This window comes from Felis catus, chromosome C1, assembly GCF_018350175.1.
Source record: "Felis catus isolate Fca126 chromosome C1, F.catus_Fca126_mat1.0, whole genome shotgun sequence".
Classification (NCBI taxonomy): domain Eukaryota; kingdom Metazoa; phylum Chordata; class Mammalia; order Carnivora; family Felidae; genus Felis; species Felis catus.
Genome location: NC_058375.1, coordinates 57,892,843 through 57,918,832, shown reverse-complemented (window position 1 = coordinate 57,918,832; position 25,990 = coordinate 57,892,843). Strand labels below are relative to the sequence as shown.

Here is a 25,990-nt window from a genome sequence, read left to right as displayed (position 1 = left end):
TCTGGAGACAAGAGAAAATGAAAACATAACATAATAAAAACTGACAGGGGGTGGCTGGGTGGCTCAGTTGGTTGAGCATCTGACTTCAGTTCAGGTCATGACATCCTGTTCAGTGAGTTTAAGCCCCATGTAGGGCTCTGTGCTGACAGCTCAGAGCCTGGAGCCTTCTTTGGATCCTGTCTCCCTCTCTGTCTGCCCCTCCCCAGTTCAAGCTCTGTTCTCTTGGTCTGTCAAAAATGAATAAATGCTAAAAAAAAAAAAAAAAAAAAAAAACAACAACAACTCATGGGATGCAGCACAAGCAGTAATATGAGAAAAGCTTCTAGTAATAAATGCCCATATTAAAAAAGAAGGAAGATCTCAAATGAACAGCCTAACTTCACACAACAAGGAACTAGAAAAAAGAAAACAAACAAAGCCCTGATTTAGCAAAAAGAAAGAATAAGAAGAATTAGAACAAAAATGAAATAGAGTAGAGAACAACAATAAGAAAAAACTCAATGAAACTAAAAGTTGTTTTTATGAAAGGATCAACAAATGGACATCTGTTTGGCTAGACTAAAAAAAAAGAGAGAAAACTCAAAAAAATGAACTAGAAATAAAAGAGGAGACATTACAACTAATGTCACAGAAATAAAAACAATTATAAGAGACTACTGTGAACAATTAGACACCAACATTTGGACAATTCCTAGAGGAAATGGATAAATTCCTAGAAATACACGACGTTCCAAGACTGAATTGTGAAGAAAAAGAAAACCTGAACAGATGAATAAACAAATAAGGAGATGGAATCAGTAATCAAAACCTCCCAAGAAAGAAAATCTAGGACCAGAGAGTTTTGCTGGTTAATTCTACCAAACTTGTTTTGGAAGAATTAAAGCCAATCCTTTTCAATCTCTCCAAAAGACTAGGGAAAAGGGAACACTTCCAAACTCACTTATGAAACCAGCATTACCCTGATGCCCAAATCAGGCAAAGTATACTACAAGAAAAGAGAATCACAGGCCACTAGCCCTGATAAACATAATTGAAAAACATCCTCAACAAAATACTAGCTAACAGAATTCAATAGCACATTAAAAGGATGAACCACCAAAACCATATGAGATTTATTCAGAAGATGCAAGAATGTTTTAACATAAGAAAATCAACCAGTGGGATACACCACTTTAGCATAAGAAAGAATAAAATAACATGATCATCTCAATAGATTCAGAAAAGGCACTGACAAAATTCAACATTCTTTTATGATAAAAGCACTCAAGAAATTAGGAATAAAAATAAAGTATCTCAACAAAATAAAAGCCATATATGAAAAGCCCACAGCTAACATTATACTCAATGGTGAAAAACTGAAACTCATGACTGAGGCAAGGATGCCTGCTCTCACTGCTTCTATTTAACACAGTACTAGAAATCTTAGAACATATAGGCAAGAGTAAATAAGATATACATAGCATTCAAATAGGAAAGGAAGAAGTAAAAGTATCTGTTTTCAGATGAGATGGTTTAAATGTAGTAAATCTTGACTCCACCAAAAAAAAAAAAAGACTCATTATAACTAATAAAAAAATTTGACAAAGTTGTAGATACAAAATCAAGATTCAAAAAGAATCTGCATTTCTTTACACTTTCAATAAAATATCTGAAAATTAATCCCACTTACAATAGAATCAAAATAAATAAAATACTTAGAAATAAACTTAACCAAATGTGATGAAACACTTCTTTATTGAAAACTACAAAACAATGATGAAGGAAATTGAAGAAGACATTAATAAATGGAAAGATGTCTTAGGTTCATGGATAGCAAGACATAATATTTTTTAAATGCCCATATTAACCAAAGCGATCTACAGATTCAATGCAATCACCATGAAAATCCCAATGACATTTTTTTTTACAGATATATGGAAAGCAATCCTAAAATTTCTACAGAATCACAAAGGATCCCAAATTACCAAAAGAATCTTAAGAAAGAAGAACAAAGGCATAGGTCTCATACTTCCTGATTTCAAAACATTATGAAGCTACAGTAATTAAAACAGTAAGGCAATGGCATAAAGAGAGACATATAGACCAAGGGAACAGAATAGAAAGCCCAGAAATAAATCCACTCAAAAATGATCTTCAAAAAGGGTTTAATGATACACAATGTACAAAGGATAGTCTCTTCAACAAATGATGTTGGGAAAACAGGATATCTCCATGTAGAAGACAGCAACTAAACCTTTATCTTACACTATACATAAAAATCAACTCAAAATGGATTAAAGACTTAAATATTAGCCCTGAAACAATGAAATGCCTGGAAGAAAACATCGGAGAAAAACTTCATGACATGGATTTTGGCAATGATTTCTTGGATATAATATCAAAGCATAGAAAACAAAGCAGAAATAGGCGAGAGGGACTACATCAAACTAACTGCACAGCTAAGGAAATAACAAAGTAAAAAGGCAACCAAAGGAATGAGAATAAATATTCACAAATCACATATCTGATAAAGGATTACTATTCAAAATATAGAAGCAACTCCTACAAGGGGCACCTGGGTGGCTCAGTTGGTTAAGCGTCCGACTTTGGCTCAGGTCATGATCTCACAGTTCGTGAGTTTGAGCCCCCCATCGGGCTCTGTGCTGACAGCTCAGAGCCTGGAGCCTGTTTCAGATTCTGTGTCTCCCTCTCTCTTTCTGCTCCTCCCCCACTCATGCTCTGTCTTTCCTTCAAAAATAAATAAAAAACCGTTAAAAAAGCAAAAAAAAAAAAAGAAGCAACTCCTACAAGATGGAAGAAAGACTCAATTAAAATATGGACAGAAAATTTGAGTAGACGTTTCTCCAAAAAAGACTTTTAAATATCCAGCAAGTATATAAAAAGATGTTCAACATCACTAATCATGAGGGAAATGCAAATCAAAACCATAAGGAGATCATCTCCTATGTATTAGTATAGCCATTATCAACAAAACAAAAAAATCACAAGTGTTGAAAAGAATGTGGAGAAAGTAGAACTCTCATGCACTGTTGGTAGGAATGTAAAATGGTGAAGCAACTATGGAAAGCAGTATACAGGTGTCTTAAAAAATCTCACATCTGGATATACATCAAATAGAACTGAGATCAGTATCTCAAAGATTTATTTACATTCCCATGTTCATTTCAGCTCTACTCACATGGCCAAAATGTGGAAATAAATGTCCATGGACAGATGAATGAATAAAGGAAATGTGATACACACACACACACACACACATATATATATATATATACTCATATGTGTATATATATATATACTCACATGTGTATATATATATATATACTCATATGTATACACACATATTTATATATATACACACACATATATATGGAATATTATTCAGCTTTAAAAAAAGAAATTCTGTAACATGTGACAACAGGGATGAACTTTGGAGACATTATGCTAAGTGAAACATGTCAGTCACAGAAGGACAAATGCTACATGATTGCACTTATGCGAGGTACCTGAAGTATTCAAACCCATAGAAGCAGAAAGTAGAATAGTGGTTTCCAGGGGGAGGGGTTTATGGGGAGCTGTTCTTCACTGGGTGTAAAGCTTCAGTTATGCAAGATAAAAATGTTCTAGAGATCTGCTGTACAGCACTGTGCTCATAGTTAATACTGTACTGTATACTTAAAAATTTGTTAAGAGGGTAGCTAACGTTACGTGCTTTCCCCGCCAAAACAAAAAGAATTGAAAAAATAAATAATAACCTTGCGTTGGTAGGGTAGTCTACCCAGAAATAGAAATTTCCACCGACAATGTAAGAGAAAACTGATGCGGCCACTCTGGGAAACAGTATGGAGGTTCCTCAAAAAAGTTAAAAACCTACAACCTAGTAATTGTCCTACTAGGTATTTACCCAAAGGATACAAAAATATAGATTTGAAGGGGCACATGCACACTGATGTTAATAGCAGCATTATCAACAATAGCCAAACTATGAAAAGAGCCCAAATGGCCCTGGACTAATGAATGGATAAGGAAGATGTGGTCTATATATATGGGGTACCTGGGTGTCTCAGTTGAGCATCTGACTCTTGATTTCTGCTCAGGTCATGATCCCAATGTGGTGGGATTTAGCCCCGCATCTGGCTCCATCCTAGGCACGGAGCCTGCTTGGGATTCTCTCTCTCCATGCCCCTCTCCCTTGCTTGCACTCTCTCTCTCAAATAAAAAAATATTTAAAAAAGAAGATGTGATACACACACACACACACACACACACACACACACACACACACCGGAATATCACTCAGCTATCAAAAGGAATGAAATCTTGCCACTTGCAATGATGTGGATGGAGCTAGAGTATATTATGCTAAGCAAAATAAGTTAGAGAAAGACAAATACCATATGACTTCACTCATATGTGGAATTTGAGAAACAAAACAGATGAACATATGGGAAGGGAAAAAAAGCAAAAGAGAGAGGGAAACAAACCATAAGAGACTTTTAACTATAGAGAACAGAAGGGATGATGGATGGAGGTGAGTGGGTGATGGGCTAAATGAGTGGTGGGTATTAAGCATGGCACTTGTTGTGATGAGCATCGGGTGTTATATGTAAGTGATGAATCATTAAATTCTACACCTGAAACCAATTTTACCATATTTGTTGATGTTAGTTTAGTTATATATAACTATAGTTATATAGTTATATAATTTAAAAACTTGAAAAAAAGTAGAAAATTTATCTTTTAGTTGCTTAGGTCTCAACTCATGAAGTCATTATTAACTATTCTCCCTCTCATTCCTGACATCCAATCTGTCAATAAATCCTGTTGCTTCTACCTAGAGGCAGGTGTACTTTAAATTTAATGAGGTTCAAACTTTCAGGACCTTATTTGCATGAACTCCTTGCCAGATCCTGGGAGGAAGTCTGGCAGTGTGTTTACATGGCCATGTTGTGTGCAATTTGCAAAACTAAGCTTGTTTTCTTTTTTAAGCTTGTTTTCTTTTTTAAGATTAAAAAAAATAGAAATATAATTCACATACCATAAGTTTTACCTTCTTAGAATATAGAGTTTAGTGACTTTTAGTATACTTACAATGTTATGCAATTGTAACAACCATCTAATTGTAGATCACTTTCATCACCTCCCCCAGAATACATCACCTCCCTCCACCATACTCAGTCTCTCCTCTCTCCCCTTCCCCTAATACCCTGGAAAGTATAAATCTATTTTCTGTCACAGTGGATTTGTCTATTCTGGAAACTTCATATAGATGCGATTGTACAATACATAGTCTTTTATTTCTGTCTTCTTTCATATACCATACTGTTTTTAAGGTTCACCTATATCAGTCCTTCACTATCTTTTTATTGCCAAATATTCTACTGTATGGGTATACTACATCACACTTATCCATTTATTAGTTAATGGACATTTGGATTTTTTCCACTTTTTAGCTATTATGAATATGCTGCTATAAATATGCATGTATAAGATTTGGTGTGGACATATACTTTAAATTTTGGGGGGGTAACATGGTAAAGGGAATAATGGCTCCTGATAGTTGTGCACATCCTAATGTCCAGAAACTGAGTATGTTACCTCACATGGAAAAGGAGAATAGAGGTATTATTATTTCAAAGGTCTTGAGATGGAGAAGAGAGATTATTCTGGATTATACAAGTGTCCTAATGTAGTCACAACTGTCCTTATAAGTGGGGGCTGGAAAGTCAGAGAAGGCAAAAATGGAGATATGATGACAGAAACAGAAACTGAAGTGATGCAAGCAAGGGGCCATGGGATAAGGAAGGTAGGTGGCTTCTAGAAGCTACAAAAGAAGAGAAAATGAATAGTTCTCAGGAAGGAACACAGCTTTAATGACACTACAGAACTTTAAAATAATATATTTATGCTATGTTAAGCCACTAAATTTGTCATCATTTGTTATCATTTGACAATAGGAATTATATTTTGGAACTTGGAAGTGGGTTACTGCCATAATAAATACCTAAAAACGTAGAAGTGTTTTGGAATTAGGCAGGGGCTAGAAAAATTCTGGCTATAAATTTGTGAAAGAAAAAGCCTAGATTGCCTTGAACAGAGTGTTAGCAGAAGTGTGGATGATAATGTCCTTCTGCTAAGGAAGACTCTGAAGGAAGTGAAGAGCATGGTAAAGAAAATCTGTATCATCTTAGAGAATACCTAAATCATCATGAAAAGACTGCTGATAGCAACATGGATGCTAAAAGCACTACTTTTTTTTTTTTAACGTTTATTTATTTTTGAGACAGAGAGAGACAGAGCATGAACAGGGGAGGGGCAGAGAGAGAAGGAGACACAGAATCCGAAGCAGGCTCCAGGCTCTGAGCTGTCAGCACAGACCCCGTCACGGGGCTCAAACTCACGGACCGTGAGATCATGACCTGAGCTGAAGTAGGACGCTTAACCAACCAAGCCACCCAGGCGCCCCCTAAAAGCACTACTAATGAGAGCTCCGAAGGAAATGAAAAAACATGTTAACATGGAAAATAGAGGAAAAGGGGTCTTTGTTACGTAGTAGCTGAATTGTGTCATACAATTATGTGGAAAGCAGAACTTTCAAGACATAAACTTAATATTTCGCTGAAAAGATTCCCAAGCAAAGTTTTGAAGGTGTGTCCTGGTTTCTAGTTGCTAATTACAATATAATTGCAAGAGGAAAGAGATACATTGAAAGATCGCTTAAGCAAAAAGAAACCAGGACTTGATGGGATCCTCATGCTATACAGATCAAAAAAAAAAAAAAAAAAAAAAAAAGCTAAAATTAGGAGATTTTACTGCCAGGAAAGTGTGCTCCAGAAAGAAAGTCAAGGGTGTGTCTGGTCAGACTTTTGCCAGTGCCTTGTAAGTACTAAAAAGTCAGAGTATTCATTCATTCATTCATTCATTCATTCATTCACACAGAGGGTTCTGAAGCTATCAGGTAGGTGTCTCATGGAACCTGTCAGACATCTTAGAAGAAGCCAAGAATAGAGATGGGATCATCTAAGGAAGATTTGTGAAGGAACTTCTTGGGCAGTGGAGAAATTGTCAAGATATACAAGGGAGATCCACAAAGTTCTTAAGACTGCTGCATCAACAGAACTACTGCCAGCATGGACTGAAAGGGACAGAAAGAGTACAAAATGAAAGAATATTGAAGGGTTCCAAAATTCTAGAGGTAGAAAACAGGTTGTTCAATCTACTTGACTGCAAAAACTTGTGTTCCTTCCTGGAAAGGGAAGGGTGACTCTGAGGGTGGAGCCATAGGCACAGAGCAATAAATCTTGAACTACAGAAGTTATTCCCAAGCCTTGAAACCTAATGGGTTTTTTTCTGGTTGGATTCAGAAATTGTTTCTGAGTGTAGAATCCCTTTGTACTCCTATTCCCTATGCCCCCGCCCTATAACTGTTATCCCATGCCTATTCTGCAATTGTATTTTGGAAGCAGATGAACTGTTTTCTAGTTTCACAGTCTACAGATGGGAAGGAATTTTGCTCCAGGATGGACTATACCCACAACTTTACCCATGCCTAATTTAGATGCTTTAGATGATCAAATTTGGGACTTCTGAGCTGATAAGATTTAGATGGAATTCTGCACTCGAGTCAATGTTATAATGGATGAAACTTCTGAGAAACTTGGTTTGGGGGTGAGCATTTTCATGTGGGTCAGGCATGAATCTTTGGGAGTAGAGGCCCGACTATAGTAGGCTGAATAATGGACTTCCAATGATGCCCATGTCCTGATCTCCAGAACCTGTGAATATATTACCTTACATGGTAAAACAGAATTTGCACATATGATTAATTTAAGAGTCTCGACATAAGGAGATTTTCCTGGATTATTTGGGTGGTCCCAATGAAATCACAAAAGTTCTTACTAGAGAGAAGCAGGAGGGTCAGAGAAGACAGAGAAAGAAATATAATAATGGAAGCATTCAGAGTAGGAGATGTACTATCTGATACAGAGAATGAAGTGATGTGAGGAAGGGGCTGCTGGTGGAAGAATGTAGGCAGTCTCGAGAAGCTAGAAAAGGCAAGGCACGTATTCTCCCACGAAGCCTCTGAAAGGAGCAAAGCCATGGTGATACCTTGATTTTAAGAATTGTGACCTCCAGAACTGTAAGATAATAAATTTGTATTTTTTTAAGCCACTGAAATTTTTACAATTCTGCAATAGGAAAGGGATATAGGTATATAGTCCCAGAATGCTGGGTTAAAAGTAAGACATGTTAAAATGTTTCTATAATTTCTATCATGGCTTTCCCTATGTTGCAATTTCCCTCATGTCATGTAGTGATGGATTGGTCACAGACATTTTTGGGAGCTGGACACAAGGAATCTTCATGGTAATAGAGGTTTAGTGGAATATATTTTATGATTTGCAATCTTGCTTGCATATAGTTAACTTGTTACTAGCCAACTAGGATAGAAAAGACTTTCAGAAATACTCCTGCTCATTGTGCAAACTCCCCTGACCATCATGACATGAAAATGCAGGGCCAGAGGATATATTGGAAGATGAACATTCCTTTGGTTCCCAGCACCAGAAGTACGTAGGTGGTGGAGGAGAAACAGGCTTGAAATGTTTGGAGCCAGACATTTCCCCAAATATGGCAACAATCCTAAAATTTTACAAAGCATATCAGTGAAAAATTGTAAAGCTGAAATGAATGGTTCTGAATTATCAGTAATAAAAACCATGGTAGAGATTGGATTATTTTTCTATTATTTTCATAGAAAATGGTATTACAAAATGTATGCCATGTGAAGACTGTCAAAGAGCATGAAGCCAAAATGTAGGGGGAAAGAGAACATTATAGATATGTGTCATTATGTTGTTTTCCTTGACTTAATGATGTCTATGTCATTTGCTAATTTTTCAAAATTGTATTTTATTAACTTCAATTTGTAATTTAAAATTTACAGCTTCAAAAAAATTCATAGTTTCTTTTTCCATCTTAAGTAGACATTCACTTTTGTAACTAATTATGTATTCCTAATTTTTATATTATTTATTGAAAGAGAGTATCTCCAAATTATAAGTTCAGATTCTACTTCTGGCTATATCTTTCAAATTTACCCCGAAATTAAATCCTACTGTCTCCACTGCTAGCTACTACCTCAATCTAGGATACTACTATTCCTTGCCTATATTATTGCAATAGCTTTCTGACTGGTCTCTTTGACTTCACCTTGCCCCACTTTCTACTTACGTTCAACACAGCAGTCAAAGTGATCCTGGAAATGTAATGTAATGTAATGTAATGTAATGTAATGTAATGTAATGTAATGTAATGTAATGTAATGCAATGTAATATAATTAATGTAACATGTAATGTAACATACTGTAATATAATGCAATGTGATGTAATATAACTTAATATGTCAGACCACAGGTTTTATTGTTCAAAACCTTCCAAAGGGCTTCCATTTTTCTCTGAATAAGATACAAAATCCTTAAAATGTCTTACAGGATTCTCTCTACCTCCACCTTCCCTCCAAAATTGACTTATCATCTACTCTTCCAACTTATTCTGTACCATCCCTTTTAGTCTTTCTTCCTGTTCACATGTCAGTGTTGCTCTCATATCAGATGTTTGTAATACCTGTTTCCTCTGTCTAGAACAATCTTACACCCAGGTATTTGCATGGTTCACTCCTTCACCTTCTTTCTTTCTTTCTTTCTTTCTTTCTTTCTTTCTTTCTTTCTTTCTTTCTTTCATGTTTATTTTTTGAGAGAGAGAGAGAGAGACAGACACAGTGTGAGTGGGGGGAGGGGCAGAGAGAGAGAGAGGGAGACAGAATCTGAAGCAGGCTCCAGTCTCTGAGCTGTCAGCACAGAGCCTGATGTGGGGCTCAAACCCACAAGCTGTAAGATCATGACCTGAGCCGAAGTCAGATGCTTAACTGAGCCACCCAGGTGCCCTACTCCTTCTCCTACTTTAGATTTTTACTAAAATGTCACCTTCTGAGTGAAGCTTCCCTAGCCACCCTAACTAATTACACCTTCTGTAAACACACAACTTTATCCATCTTATTCTTGATAGTTTTGTCTTTTAGTTTTGGTTTACTGTGAAACCTGAAATCAAATACATCGTTTTCTATGACTTCTATTTCAGATAGTATGTCCAAATATTACTACTGCAGTACATAAGTGAGGAAGATGTAAATTTTAATTTGATTACTTTCAATACAGTCTTTCTGTTATTTTTTGGATGATTCATAATCCCTATTCACAACTCAAGATTATTCTTTTGGGGTTATTCCATGATTGTATAATACTTCTATTTTCTTGGGAAAGCCCTGATTATAAATGTATACTTTTATTTGATGTAGTATATCCTGCTTCAATTAGGGAGTGTTTCTTTTTCCTTTAATTTCTCCGGTAGAAACTGTTGACAGAAACACGAGGACACTTGACTGCATCGAGATATATGCCATTCTTAGAAAAATCTATCTATGGAAAGGCAAACAGAGCTAATTAATTTCATTCATGGTATCCAGTCATGATATTGCAGTAATGAGAAATGGCAATTGAGAGAAAACAGGCAAAGATGACTTATTTTATGGCTAGGGAAGGGAAAGTTTGAAAGCAAGAAAATGACTTTCTTTATTTGCATGTGTGACATTTGGGTTTGCTTATTAAAACCCCAGGTCAACAGATGTGGTATTTATAAAAATAGAGACCCCAATTTCATCATCTTACGAATAAAAAGCCTCCACAATTACTTTCAGTCAGAAAATACATTTTAGTTGAATGATTCATCAAGGATTCCTTTCAAATTCCAGAGTTAGTGGAACTACAGTTTTATTTACTTATTGATCACAGCGGCAAATTGTGTACTTTAGGGTTTCATGGAGAAACTCATTTGGAAGTTTGTCTCAAAGTGAATTGAAATTGATTCCTCAAAGGATATCTAATTGTAGAATGATTGCTTTGCAGGTAAACTAAAGTAGTGCCTCCACCTCTATTATTGTTTAGTTTGAATTAAAAATTTCCAATTTACATAGGCACGATTTTGATGATGAGAATCGACTGAACTATTCACTTTAAAATTAAATGATTCATTCATTCATTCAAAAACATTTATCAAGTGCCAGTTGGGGACATGGAGCTCTGCTAAGTGCAGGGAAAGCTTTCTGGAGGAAATGATGTCAAAACTGAGTCTGCCAAAGCAAATATCCATTTTATTTTAAATGTGTAAGCTCTTGTCTTTTCAGCAGTGGGTCCACTTTTCTGTATTCTACTTTGCAATTCCGAGGTTAACAACATTTCTATTTTGACAGGTTGCTCGGTGTCAGGCACTGACAATTGGGTAGACTGGAGAGACTGGAGAGAGACTGGGAGGCTACAGGAGGAAGATGGGGTTTGCTCCTTCTAGTTCACTCCTGGTCATTTCAGTCTCAACAGCAACACTTCTCTTTGCAATGACATTAAACTTCAGCAACCGCAGCAGATTTCAGTTTGTAGTTTTTCCACACAGCTAGAACCAGCCTTATCATGCCCCCTCAGAGACCCCAGCACCAGCCTCTTTATGGGTCTAAGTCCCAGCTTTATTTATTTATTAAAAAATTTTTAATGTTTATTTATTTTTGAGAGAGAGACAGAGTGTGACAGTGTGGGGGGGGGGTGGGAGGGAGAGAGAGAGGGAGACATGGAATCTGAATTAGGCTCTAGGTTCTGAGCTGTCAGCACAGAGCCAGATGCTGGACTCAAACTCATGAGTCATGAGATTGTGACCTGAGCCAAAATCTGTCACTTAACCAGCTGAGCCACCCAGGCTCCCCTTGATTCCTAGCTTTAATTCTTTCTAGCTCCTTATACTACCTTTTTCCATTTGTTCTCTCCCCTAGAAGTGCTAGCTGGGTTATTACCTCTGTGATCCTTCCGTGTCCCCTTTCTGTACTTTCTGTTTTCTAATACATGAATAGCTGTTCTTTATATCAAATTTCCTTTGTTAAATCATGGATTTTGTTCCCACCCCCTGACTGGGCCTGGACTGATAAAGAAATTGATGTGCCTCTAATAATTTTTAAAATGTTTCATTTATCATGTTTCTCTTGATATGTTAATAACCTTTGGCAATGCTTGTGATATATATATATATCTATAATCAATGTCCACAGTAATTTTACAAATGCAGGAAATGGAGGAGGTAATAATTAGGATCTCTCAAATATTTTCCCTAAAAACATGAGGCCAGTTATATGATTACAAATTGTATTTTACTATTTTGTTCTTTTTTATAAGCTTTATCTGAAAAATAATTGACAAAATCTGATTAGTAGGTATGGCAAACCTATGTTATAATAACTCATAAAAGAAATTACCAGATATGTAAATATAGTGCTTGCCTTAGGTACACATACTCCTAGGTAATTAAAAATGAGAATACCTTGGGCAAACTAGGGAGGTGAAACCATTGGCAGCTATGCTTTTAGTAGAATGAGTTTAATTTAATTCTAATCAATTTAAATTACAAGTTAAAACATTAGCTAAAGTACTCGATTGTTTCAAATTTCTATGAAAAAACACTTGTGTAATTTATATAGCCCAAATAAATATTCTATTGTAGGAGCCAAGGGTAGGTAATACAAAAGGTACTACTTTGGCATACTGATTATTTTGAACTAAAAATTACTTAAGTGTAAGAACATTCTGACTCCTTTTCGTCTCTGGAAACGGGAAATAAATCAACCTTGTGAAAGGTACTCTCCCTGTACCAGCAGGGATAGGGAATTCAGAGCATAGAAAACTATACAAACAAAGCTTATAGTTTTAGTAATTGACTAACTATTCCAGCCCAGTCAAAATTCTGTTTAGAATTCCTTACTAATTGAAACCCCCCGACATGAAATTTTTTTGTCCCACCAACTTCACACAGATTTATTGTCTTTTTGTCTAAAAAGTATAAAAACTGCCTGTCTTAGTCATTTCTTTGGGTCTCAATTTCATTTTGGGGACCTCGTGCACACACATTAAATTTTTTCTTCCCCCTCCTGTTAATTTGTCTCATGTAAAATTAATTCTTAGATCAGCTGGAAGAATCTTGAAGGGTAAGTAAAATCTTTCCGCTCCAGCACTATACAACTATTGGCATTTCTTCTTAGTGTCTCCATTTTTTATTTATCTATTTGACATTTTTATTTGACCCTACGAATAAAGTGAAAAAAATCAACAAAACTATTTCAGTTTGAATACTGAGATTAGAAATTCTTGCTTATTGTGATCTGTAGACTTACTAAGCATTTAAAATGGTGATTTGTGGAATGCAGAATATTTTTTCAGCTTTTCAGAAAAGAAGTTTGATGGAATACCAATCCTCTAATGTAGTTCACAGATGGCTGAATTTATGCAATGTTCTTATAAAGACTGGTTAACATGCTGTCTTAAATATTAGATAGTTAAATTGATAGTATTCATTTCCTGATGAATTCTCTGGACTTTAAAATACAACCCGTCTTTGCATTGTCTTTCAAAAATTAAAAGTTTTTGTTCATCATATGAAATATATACTTTTACTGTTTAAAATATTTTTGTTGCTGTAATTTAGGTGTTTGTTTTTAAAGTTTTTTAAGAAAAATATTTATTTATTCTTGAGAGAGAGAGACAGAGCATGAGTGGGAGAGGGGTAGAGTGAGAGAGGGACACAGAATCTGAAGCAGGCTCCAGGCTCTAGTTAGCACGGAGACTGACGTGGGGCTCAAACTCAAGAGCCATGAGATCGTGACCTGACTCGAAGTTGGATGTTTAACTGATTGAGCCACCCAGGCGCCCCAGGTGTTTGTTTTTTAAATTCATGTTTTGTTCTTTAATATAGAATGAGTGGCCCATTATTTAGAGATGTCTCTGTCAGTAGCTTGTACATCAAATAGTTCAAAGAGTTGAAAGTACTCTTAAAATGATATCACTATCATGTCTCAAATTCTGGAGAATTAACACTGGATAATTTTAGGTAGAGAGGCAGAAAGATTTTCTTTAAGGAGATGAAATAAACATTTTTAAAATTACCCCTTATCTGATTGCTTTTTCAAAGAAGACCTTACAAAATAATTATTAAAATAGCATTTGAAAATCACTTATGATATCATATTCATATCATATTTAGTCCAAAGTCCAGAAGGATATATGGAATGGAACACATAGACAAAAGGAAATATCTGAGGAGATAAGGTCTGATAATTTTCCAAAATTGATGAGAAACACAAACCCACAGATAGAGAAAGTACACAAGAATAATGTATACAAATCAAATGCATAAGCATTGATTTTTAAAAATCCCAGAAAGGATTAAATTAAATACAGTTTATACAGAAGGTCAGGATCATCAACATATTAGGATTATGTTGGATTTATTTCAGGAATGCAAAGGTAGTTTTACATTAGAAATCCTCTACATAAACAAAATTAAAAGGTAACCTATTAAACGGAAGAAGATATTTGCAAAGGACATATCTGATAAAGGGTTAATATTCAAAGTATAGGAAGAACTGATACAAATGAACATACAAAAAACAAATAATCCAATTAAAATCCACTAAAATGTGAAAAATCTTTTTTGAAGAAAATCATAAAACTTCACTGAAAGATATTAAAATGGACAAATAAATGGAGATATGTCACACATAAGGAGAGTCAATAACAGAAAAATATAAATTCATCATAAACCAATGAAAATTAATTTATAGAATCAATGCATTTCTAAACAAATTCCAATGATACTTTTCCATTTTAAGCAACTTGATAGACGAATTCTAAAATTTATATGCAAACTAAATGTCCAGATGCCTAAGTTGTAGAGACTTATCCTATCAGATATTAAAAACTTATTATCTGTGCTAATTAAGACTGTGTGGTTTTGGTACCCAGAAAATAAACTAACCATTGAAGAAGGTAATCTATGAATATATGGATACCATATTTTGTTAAGAAGTTGCACTCATTCAGAGGAGAAGGAAGGACTGCTTAATAAATGTTGTTTGGAAAACTATCTGTTCAGAAAAAGAATAACATATGCAATGTAAAATAATTAAGCCTAGATGGAAATACACCTGGCTATAAGTAATGAAATTTTCAAACTTTTAGAATAAAAGATGTGTTTGACTTTGGGGAGGCAAATTGTTCTTTTTCCCCTTCTTCTTCTACTTCTAGAAAAAGAAGACACACTTTAGAGAGACACTGAATGAGAATGCATGAGGAGTGAGGAGGAGAGAAAGAATCTTAAGAAAACTCCACACTCAGTGCAGAGCCCAATGTGGCTCAATCCCATGACCCTGGGATCATGACCTCAGTCAAATCAAAAGAGTCAGATGCTCAACCGACTGAGCCACACAGGCACCTCAGGGAAGGCAAGGACTCCTTAAGCAAGACACAAAATATGCTAGGCATAAAAAAAGTATGCATTTGATTACATTACAATTAAGAACTTCAGGCCATCAAAAGACACCAAGAAGCAAGTAAAAAGAAAACTGCAGAGATTGGGAGAAGGTATCTGTGCTACATATAACCAACAAGAGGTTAGTATCTAGAATATATAAAAGTTCCCTGTAAGTCTACAAGAAAAAGGCATCCAATAGAAAAATGGGCAGAAATACATGAACAGGCATCTCACAGAAGAGGAAACACTATCAGCCACCAACATATGGAAAAAAAGCACCAATCTTGTGAAAGCTGAGGGATATTCAGATTCAGATAGTAATGAGATGACCCTGTCAGCCATTATAGAGGCAAAAAAAGTCTGATGATATCAAGTGTAGGTGAAGAGGTGGAAATGGGGGGTCTTATACAGTGCAGGTAAATGAGTACAACTATTTTGAAACAAAAAAAGAAAAGCATTATTTTTCAAGTTGAATATGTGCACAATTAATGACTAGGAAATTCTGCTTCTAAATATATGCTTTAGAAAAATTCTTGCACACATGCACTTATAGGAATATTCATAGCAGTGATGTAATAAAAACTGGACAGAAATGACTATGAAGAAATAAGTATATAAGTTGTAATATAGTCATATTTTAGAAAGTCTGAGAACAAGCAAAGTGAAATAATATAACGTTTAGACATATATATAAATTTAGGGAATGTTAAAATTCAGGATTGTAGTTATTTCTGGGAATGAGGCAGAATTAGGTAAGAGCAAATAGGTAGCTATACAGGACTGGTGATATTCTATTTCATAAAAATATGGTGGTGGGTACACAGGGATGCATTATATTATGTTTTGTAACTTAAACATATATTACATATATTGTTTTATATGCATCAAATATGATATTGTAAAATTTCAAGCCTCCCTGACTTTATTATTTTCTCTTAAGTGTAAATTTCAATTCACTACTTATATTTTGGCTATTATTTGACAGCCTTCCTAATTTAGTTGCAGAGAAAACTTCTAACTTATAATGTCTGTAAAGAATTTATTTGAATTCGATAATCATACAGTAATATAAAATAGAATGAAAACTGTAATTCCAATTTGGTAAACGGAAACATCTCTATAAAAGCACACATAAGCAGTATTATTATGTCACGGTTACAGTGAAATTTCAAATCTCACTTCTCTGACCTCCCTCCACTTGAAGATCAAGAGATCAAGAAATCAGGCCTTTCCTGGGATCCTCCTCCCCAGTTACTGCTTGTAGGAGTTCCTTTTGTGGCAGGAAGGTGAGTGGAGACAAAGGAACCTCCCACATAACAGGAGATGCTCTTCCAATGACCTCTGTAATCCATGTTTTCCTTTTCTGCTGTGCACTGTCACTCATGCTGAGGTAGGCAGGTTGTTGCCTGTGCCACACTCTGCCTCCATTACGTTGCTGTACTCTGAACCACGTAGAGACCACTTAACAGTTTACTGTCTATCTCCTCTGGGCTCACCTCTTTTCTCTTTCTGGTTTGCAAAGAAGCATTCTTATTTTGTTTCTTAGAGCTGACTCTTGATGCAAGCTCCCACGGCAGAGTTGTTGGGGGCTCTTACTTATTACCAGGGCCCTCCTTCAATACAGGAAGGGGAAAGCTCAGGGAGTAGGAGACTGGGAGCTAGAAGCTGGGGCTAGATTGGGGGATGGTCAGCCATAGCCTCACCCTGATTCTGGATCCACTGATCCCATCTTCCTCCAGGTTCTGCTGTTCAATCTGCTTCCTTTTCCAGTATTCTTCTCACTTATGGTGATTTGACTTTGGGGGCTCTGTTATTTCCACTACTAGTTCAGGATGAACAGGACTCTTATTTCATCAGATAGATCTATATACACCTGAAATATGGCTTCTGGGCCCCATTGCAGTTAATGAACCTGTTTTAGTGTCCCTGACTATTCTATGACTATGGGAAGTTCCTGATTGCTCTGTGGAAGTTAGAAGGCTGTTCTACCCAGAGTATATAGAGGAGCTTTAAGAACTGATGGTATCCAACACATCAACCTAATAGTGTCTCATTTCTGACCTGGCCCCAATAATACTCGTCTGACCTCATTAAAAAAGAAAATGGCGGTGGTGGGGGAGAATATACCAAAACCACTAATCATGGTTTTATAAGGGGTTGATACTATGGATGACTTTTGCTATCATTCTTACAATCCTCTTAACTTTCTGAATTTTAAAAAATGGAGGGGTGCCTGGGTGGCTAAGTCAGTTAAGTGTCTGACTTTTGATTTTGGTTCAGGTTGTGATCTCATGGTTAATGGGATGGAGTCCCAAGTTGGGGTCTGTGCTGACAGAGCCAAGCCCGCTTGGAATTCTCTCTCTCCTCTCTCTCTCTCTCTGCTTCTCCCACTGTGTGCATTCTCTCTCTCAAAATGAATAAATATTAAAAAATTTAATGGAAATATATTAATTTTATATTGACAAAAATAAGCCATGAAAGAGACAACAACAACAAAACCTCTGAGAATCTATTATGTTCCTGGAACTTTGCCCAGTATTTCCTGGTGGCCATTGCTGTTAGAAACATAAAAAAATTCCTTCTGTTTAGGATTTTTGAAGTAGATATTTCTACTTCAAACCTCATTAGCATATTTACATTGAGTCTCAAACAAGCAAGCTTCTGTTCTTTTTATTAGACTTTCACATTGTAAGTTTTTTGTTGTTGTTGTTTTTAACTTATTATCATCTTCTCTCCATATCTGTCTCTTTACCATGCCACACAAATGAATTCTTTAACAGTAATCTCCTACGTGATAATACCTAGCTACAGAATGGAATTTATACCCTTGCCTGCACATGACATTGTACCTAGAGGCCTCTTATCAAAGCAAATTCTCTTATTTGCTCATTAAAAGCTGTTACACTCAGAGAAATAACAGCTAGTCCCACACATATGACTAATAAAAGTCAGACATTTGATTAAAAGTTAATGACATAAGAGATGTGAAGTTCCATAATTACACTCCCATCTCTTCCTCCCTCTGCCAAGTAACTGAGTATTATCAATAAATAAAGAGTCTTAAAACAAATGCAAAAGAAATTTTTTTAGAGAGATTTGTTTTGTGACTAACACGGAAGATTGAGAGCTCAAAATAAAAAAAATGTTTCTGCTCAAGTGATGATTTCTTAGATACCATGAAGCATAAGTTACAATATGTTTCTAAGTGTACTTTTACTGTGTCTACTTTCAAAAAAGTAAACATATTTTATTCATGTTTGTTGGTCCAAATATTTATAGTAACACATTGATTCCTAAACTATCCATGTGAAAGGCTTGCAAAATGATACACTTGACAGAATCAAAATTCATAGAAACATATATTGAATGCTTATTATAGATTCTCCTGCATAGAACTTTCCCCAAAAGCCTGTGAAATGGATGCCTTTGATGCCCTTATTTTATTGAAGAGGACACCAAGGATAGAGAGTGAGCTATATAGACTCAAAGGTACCCAACTAGCCAGTGATGGAAATGAGAGTGAAACCTCAGTTGTCTGAATCCATGGTTCATATTCTTTCAACTAGTAGGCCATGCTACATCTCTTCATGGAAGCATGGGCAGATTGTAACTTCTTAACAACTGATTTTTAAACTCCCAGTATAAAATAGTTTTGTCACTGCTATTCACCACCCTTACCAATCTCTCTTCCTACGTTATTAGTAAGTATCTACTTTAGAAAAGCCTGGGGTAGGTACATTAGATTGTGTACTGGGTCATTTTGCTCTAATATTTGTGTTGAGGTCACTTTGCAAGCTGTCCTATCACAAAGTTGAGTGTATCCCAAACAAAGCAAACTTGGTGGTGCAATGTAGCAGGCAGAAGGAGGCTCTGAAGTTTACTTTTTACAGAGGCTCTCTCAGTTTGCACATCAAGTGGACTCTCAGAGCCTGTACGCTCTTAATACTAGTATTAAAGCTGGTGAGGTATCTTCACAAAAGAAATCGGGGATGGACGGCCAAGCCTAATACTGGAGGGAAGACAGGGCAGAGACTAATATATCTACAGCCAATGAGAGCTGAGTGGTAGCAATGCAAACAAGGGAGAAATGGCCAGTGCTCAAAAGGAGTATTGCCTGAGCCTAGAAAATTGACTATGGCTTCAGAACTCTAGCTTTAACACAAGGGGCAGGGGCAGCTGCAGACATCAGCCCTGAGGCCAGCATGTCTGGCAGGACACTTCTGAAAAACAGCCTGAGACCAGAGAGTCCCTTTCCCTCAGGTCAGAAAGACATGTAGCCTTTGCACATACCCAAGATCCATGTTATGAAGAGAAGCTGGGGAAGGTGAGAGGACACACGACAGAAAGAATTTTTATGCGAGGAAGATGACCACAGCCCAAAGGAATCTTGTAACTTCTTAAATCAGATGAAACTTTTAATTGCAGAAGAATGAAAGTCAGCTTTTACCCTCAGTGAACAGCTGATAGAGGCTGGGATAATGGCCAGATTAGTTATGGTCAAAGCTAAACAAGCTAATTTCTTTGCACATTCAAGATGCAGTGCAAATCACACCCTGTAAACTGGCATTTACTGAGAATCCCTTTTTCCCATGCATTATCTCATTTAATTTTCACATAAGCCCTGCAAGGGAGGAGCCATTTTAATTTCCATTTTATAGAAAATGAAAAAGAGGCTTAGAGAGATGAAGTGATTTGCACAAGGTCACATTGCTAGCAACACAGCTAGGAGAGAATAGTTGATTACTTAATTACATGTTTTAATTTAAAAATAGTTAAAATACATTTCAGATGAATTGCATTTTTGAAACTTGAAGATGTTCAAGTGGAGACTTCTGAATTAAAAAGAGTCTGCTTATAAAGGAGTATTTGCTTTCTAATTTGCATTTGAGATTCTGGTCTTCAGGCAAATTTTAAAGAAAACTTAAGTCCTGAAAGGAGAAGTCAGAATTTCTTTCAGTTTTGGTGGCAGTGAGATTGGAATGTGTATTCATTAGAAAGACACTCTCAGTACAATTAGAAATAGAAGGATTTTAACCACTCCTCTCCACTAAGCATCCCTAAAGGAAGAAGTCTTCAAGGTATGAACTTTGAGTTAATCAAGTCTTGCTTTAATTCTTGTTCAATTACATAAAAGCTGTGCAAACTGGTGACCACTTTGAGCTCATTTCCATAAAGTTAACATGACAACATAACAAATAAGTGTTAAGTGAGATAACATAAGTGACACGCTGAACTTGGTGCCTGCTACATAACTGGTGCTCGAAATTGTCAATTTGCATCTGTTTACCTATTCCTCTCTCTCTCTCTTTTTAGCGCATCTAATATTATCCGGTAGTCTGTGGTTTTCTATACAAACAATCACTTTATTTCCCGGATTCCATTTTGTTGTTATATTTAGCAAATGCAAATGTGCAGTTGGATAATTTAATACCTGCAGTTACAGAGACAGAGCAAAATAAATAATCTCCTGGGGTGCATTTATCAAGTTTAGAAAATGCATTCGCTTACCAGCTCACTGAATTCATTATTGCCTAGGTCAAGTCTTTCCAACTGGGCCAGTTTGTGCATTGACCTATAACAGATGGAGAAAAATACTATTGTGAGACAGTCCATGACACATTGCTCCAAAAGACATTCTACCCACCCTCTGTCAGATTTACCTGGTTTTATAGTGCACAGAAATTGGGGTATTTTATAGAGAGAAGAAAACTGTAAATATAAAACAATGTATGCAAACTGTCACCTGCTTATCATATTTCCAAATGCCCATTATTGTTGGGAATACAGAGCTGGCTGTTTAACATAAATCTGGGAAGCTTGTTTAATGTCTAGACTAGCACGTCCACAACAAATATATTTTTAAGAATCATCACAGGTTTAGGAACCAATGAACAAACCCAATTCTGAGCAAAGCATTCTAATGCCCCACAAAATGGCCACAATTTCATCATCAGTATTCATTATCGACTTTGCTAAGTGAATTTCTGCTACAGACTGTTGTATTCATTGTCTCCTGAAGATATTGTCTGGGATTCTGGCACCACCCTATGAAACAGCAATGGTAAAACCTTGGGTAGAGTAGGTGCCAAAGGTCAGAAGTATCCTAGCCCATGACACATGCAGTCAGCATTTCTTAAGCCATTCTCAAGTACAGTATACAGTGTAAGAAAAGATCACATTTTTCTGAGTTCCAAGTTTTTATCTTCCCACTAACCAGAATGCTATCCTTAAATCATGACTATACAGAAATTATAGATGCTTCATTGTCTCAAACCTCAGAAATTTTAGTTCCTGTATCTTTAAAATGGCTACAGTAATTATCTCATAGCATTTTTTGAACATTAAAATACTACTGTAATCCAGACACTGTCAGGAACTCAGACATGCAAAAATGCATGTACCTGTTTTCATTCAGCAGCTGTTATTGAAAGATGATGCACCAGGCAATCTTCTTGGGTCTGGAGTACAATAGTGAATAAAAGGGACAAAAACTCTTGTCCAAAGGCACTTTACATTGTAGTGGGGGGAGAATTACAATAAGTAAAATGATTAAGTAAAATATAATAATATATTAGAAGGTTATAAGTGCTATGTAGAAAACTTCAGCAGAGGAGGTAGTATGAAGAATAGACATAGGGGGATTGCAATTTTTAATAGGGAGATCCAGATAAGGTCTTACCAGAAAATGAAATTTGAACCACGCTTAAAGGAAATGAAGGAGCATGCTAGTGCATGGACCCTAAAGCAGGGACATGTTGCTTGCTTGAAGACATCCTAAGAGACCATGTATCTGAAGCAGAGTGAGGGAGAAAGATGTAAAGAGATGATAATGAGAAGTTAGATAATCTAAGGGCTTATAGCCCAATGTAAGATGTAGGCTTTGATTCTGTGTAAGATGGAGAGTCAGTAAAAGGTTTTGATCCAGAATGTGACTGAAGTGACTTGTTTTAAAAGGCTATTTGTGATGGCAGGCTTGTAAACAGACTGAGAAGGACAAAAGTAGAAGCCAGGAGATCAAGTAGGAGGCTAATGGAACAAACCAAATGAGAAGAAATGGCAGTTTTGGACCAGGGTGGTGGTAGTGAAGGTGGTGAGAAGTGGTTGGCTGCTGAACATATTTAAGATTAGAGTCAAATGTCTTGTTGCTGAAATATCTATGAGGAATAAGAGAATGTAGAGTCAAATGTAACTACAAGTGTGTTTTGGTCTGAGCAACTACAAGGGTGAAGTTATAATTGGTGGGTAAGGAAGACAGGGTAGAACAGGGTTTTAGGTAGTTCAGAGATTTGGTTTTAAATGTTCTTAACCCCACCAACTCACCCACCTACCCCTGCAAAAAAAGGTAAATATTTGAGGTGACGGATGTGTTAATTAACCAGATAGGGAGGACTCCCTTCATAATGCACATCAAATGATCACTATATACTCTGAATGTCTTACATTTTATTTGTCTATTATACCACAATAAAGTTGAAGGAAAAAAAAAGATGTCAAATTTGAAATTTCTATTGTAAAGGCAACTAGAGATGTAAAACAGGCAGTTATATACACAAGCCTAGAGTTTAGAGAAGTCCAGGAAAGAAAGATAATTTAAGCATGGTTAGCAAAGAGACAGCATCAGATCTTGAGAACATGAGATCATTAAGGGACTGAGTGGAGATGAGAAGAGAATAAGTCTAAGATGACACAAGGAAGAGCCAACAAAAAAGCCTGAGAAGTGACAAGGGACAATAGGGAAAAAAAAAGAGTATAAAGACGTGCGAGTCAAGTAAAGAAAGTGTTTCAAGATGATGGAAATGACAAATTGTGGCAAAAACTGCTGATAGGTCTGACAACTGATCACTTGATTTAATAACGTGAAGATTAGTGGTCACTCTGGGAAGATCAGTTTTATGTTTTAAGCCTTTGCGAATGCTCTTCCCCCCCCCATTCAATATGTCATACCCATACACGTCGAAATATTACTTATTCAATAACATAAATATATTGATTTCCTATTATCTCTCAAGTTTTAAGGTTATCAATATGAAAGCTATGTTCATATTGCCAAGTAGTTCATAATCTTGAGATGTATAGCTAAGACAGTGGACAATGTTTACCAGTGAAGTAAATGTCATAGAAAATATATGTGTAAGTTTCTAAAGAGCACAGGGAGAAGTACTCTCTCAGTGTTGGGAGTAAAAGGCCTGGCTGACATTTCATTCTGGAGCATTGATCAGACTATAGAGTCAGAGGATATGGTCTTTTTTGGAAGAAATGTCAAAGGGGTGGGTTGAAAGAGATCATGGCCCATTTCAAGGAATTGCAGGTTCATAAACATAATAAGAAATAATAAGAAATGAGAAAATTGGTACGAAATAAGAAATAATACGTAAGCAAGGGCCGTATTATAAGCTCATCCATATCAAATCAGGGAGTTTGAGTTTTAGCCTGAAGGAGATGGAAGCCTTTAGGATTTAGATCAGATTTGTATTTTAGAAAGCTCACTTTGGCAGCTTGGAACAGTGAGAGAAGTGGGGAGAGGATATGCTAGTAAACAGGCCCAATAAGACTGCTCTGAAATGCAGGTAGGATGTAACGGGGTCAGAAATAAGACAAAGGCAGTATGGATGATAGAGTGGGCAATGAGAGATGCTCTGGTGAAGAAATGACTTGGTGATGATGATGACTGATTGCGTGTGGGAGGTAAAGGAGAGGAAGGAATTTAAAATAGTTTCTGGATTGAATACCAGTGTGGGAATATTAGAATGGAATTAGAGAAAAGTATTATGTGTATGTATGCATGTGTGTGTGAGAGAGAGGAAGGAGGGGAGAGAGAGAGAGAGAGGGAGAGAGACTGGAGCTCAGGTAAAAGCTCTTGACTGGAAATAAAAATTTGAAAAATAAATAAATGATGTTTTTTGTCTATTCCACCTGAAAATTATCCCCCTTTTTTAACTCACATACCATTTGCTTTCTTTTTTATTTTTTTAATGTTTATTTATTTTTTGAGAGAGAGAGACAGAGAATGTGGAAGGGAACAGAGAGAGAGAAACACAGAACCCGAAGCAGGCTCCAGGCTCTGAGCTGTCAGCACAGACCCCGATACAGGGCTCGAACTCACGAACTGTGAGATCATCACCTGAGCTGAAGTCAGACGCTTAACCGACTAAGCCACCCAGACACCCCCCACTTGCTTTCTTGAATTGTCCATTTCTCACAAGCATATGCCTCCTTTTTCCACTTAGATCTTAAAATATGTTTCAAGATGTCCAGACGGGTCTGTGCAGGACCTCCATCAGTCCAAAGAAAGTTGTGAAACTGTGGCCAGCATTGTAAGAAGAACATCTGCCTCCCCTCTTGCCAAATCTATACCACTGAATAGGTGTTTCTAGGAAAGGGGATGGTAGTGGCTGGACCCCATGAAAAAAGAGTTAGATTTTCTCCTGAGCCTGGGAATATTGAGGAATGGTGAATTCTTGCAAATCTTGTTGCTCCACCAAAAGCCCAATAAGTAACTGATGAGCACCAAAGCCTTGAGAGCCAAGGTGAAGGGCCAAGTGGCCAGATGTGGCAAATGAATGAGAAATAATCACATGAGTAGCAGAGCCACATGTATTTGACTTCAGCATGGTGTAGCCTTGGGCAACAAATATTCTAGTGAAAACCACCATGAGCCTAAGACCAAAGGCCTTTGCACAATTTTCTGGATTCTCTGAACTCTATAGTTCTCACTGATCCCCAAGGAAATCATCACATAACCCTGAGAATACGTATTTTTCCCAGCCTTAATGGTGGAGAACCAAGACAAAATTAATTTTATTAAATGAAGAAATGGGGAGGTCTTTATACCCGAGTGTCCTAAGGCAAGTTTTATTAATTCTAGGATGTATCTTTTTTCTAGGCTAAATATTACTGACTTCTTTTTTTTTAAGTTTTAAAAATTAATTTATTTATTTTGAGAGAGAAAGACAGAGAGAGAGAGAGAGAGAGAGAGAGAGAGAGAGAGAGAGAGAGAGAACACATGCTTGGAGGGGCAGAGAGTGAGGGAGAGAGAGAATCCCAAGCAGGCTCTGCACTGTCAGCACAAAGCCCAACGTGGGGCTCTAGCTCAAGAACCATGAAATCATGACCTGAGCTGAAATCAAGAGTCAGACACTTAATTGATGAGCCACCCAGGTGCCCCTGAATATTAGTGACACTTTAAATCAATCCTTGTATGTTAGGATTTCCAGGCCCCTAAATACTCTGATTATCAATGTTTCTCTTCCAAAGCAGGGCCAGGTCCATATCTGGAAACTCTGCTTTTGTACGTGAAGCTTTATTGGAGCACAGCCATGCCCATTTGTTAACATATTATCTATGGCTATTTTTCACCCCAACAGTGGAATTGAGTAGGTGTGACAGAGATCATATGGACCACAGAACCCAAAACATTTCTTATCTTTGAGGGCCAGGTGATAGTCAGAAATGAACACTATTCTCTAGATGTGGGCTGACCAAGAAAATGTATAAAGAAACTATTATCTCTTATGTGTATCCAGTGTAGTTTAAGTTTGATTGCTTTCATGAGGGGATAGCTAGCCTCTATGTCATCTCTAAGCATTTTTCT

General features: G+C 36.5%; 1 protein-coding gene across 9 annotated transcripts in view; it reads right to left on the bottom strand.

Moving 5' to 3' along the window:
* The window catches only part of LRRC7 (leucine rich repeat containing 7), a 550,569-nt gene that overhangs the window by 183,002 nt on the left and 341,577 nt on the right, over positions 1-25,990 (bottom strand). For all 9 annotated transcript variants that reach the window (XM_019837223.3, XM_045034767.1, XM_019837219.3 and 6 more), the window contains exon 8: positions 20,908-20,971. In XM_019837223.3, coding sequence (XP_019692782.2) covers positions 20,908-20,971 — 64 coding nt within the window. The remainder of the gene's footprint in view (positions 1-20,907; positions 20,972-25,990) is intronic.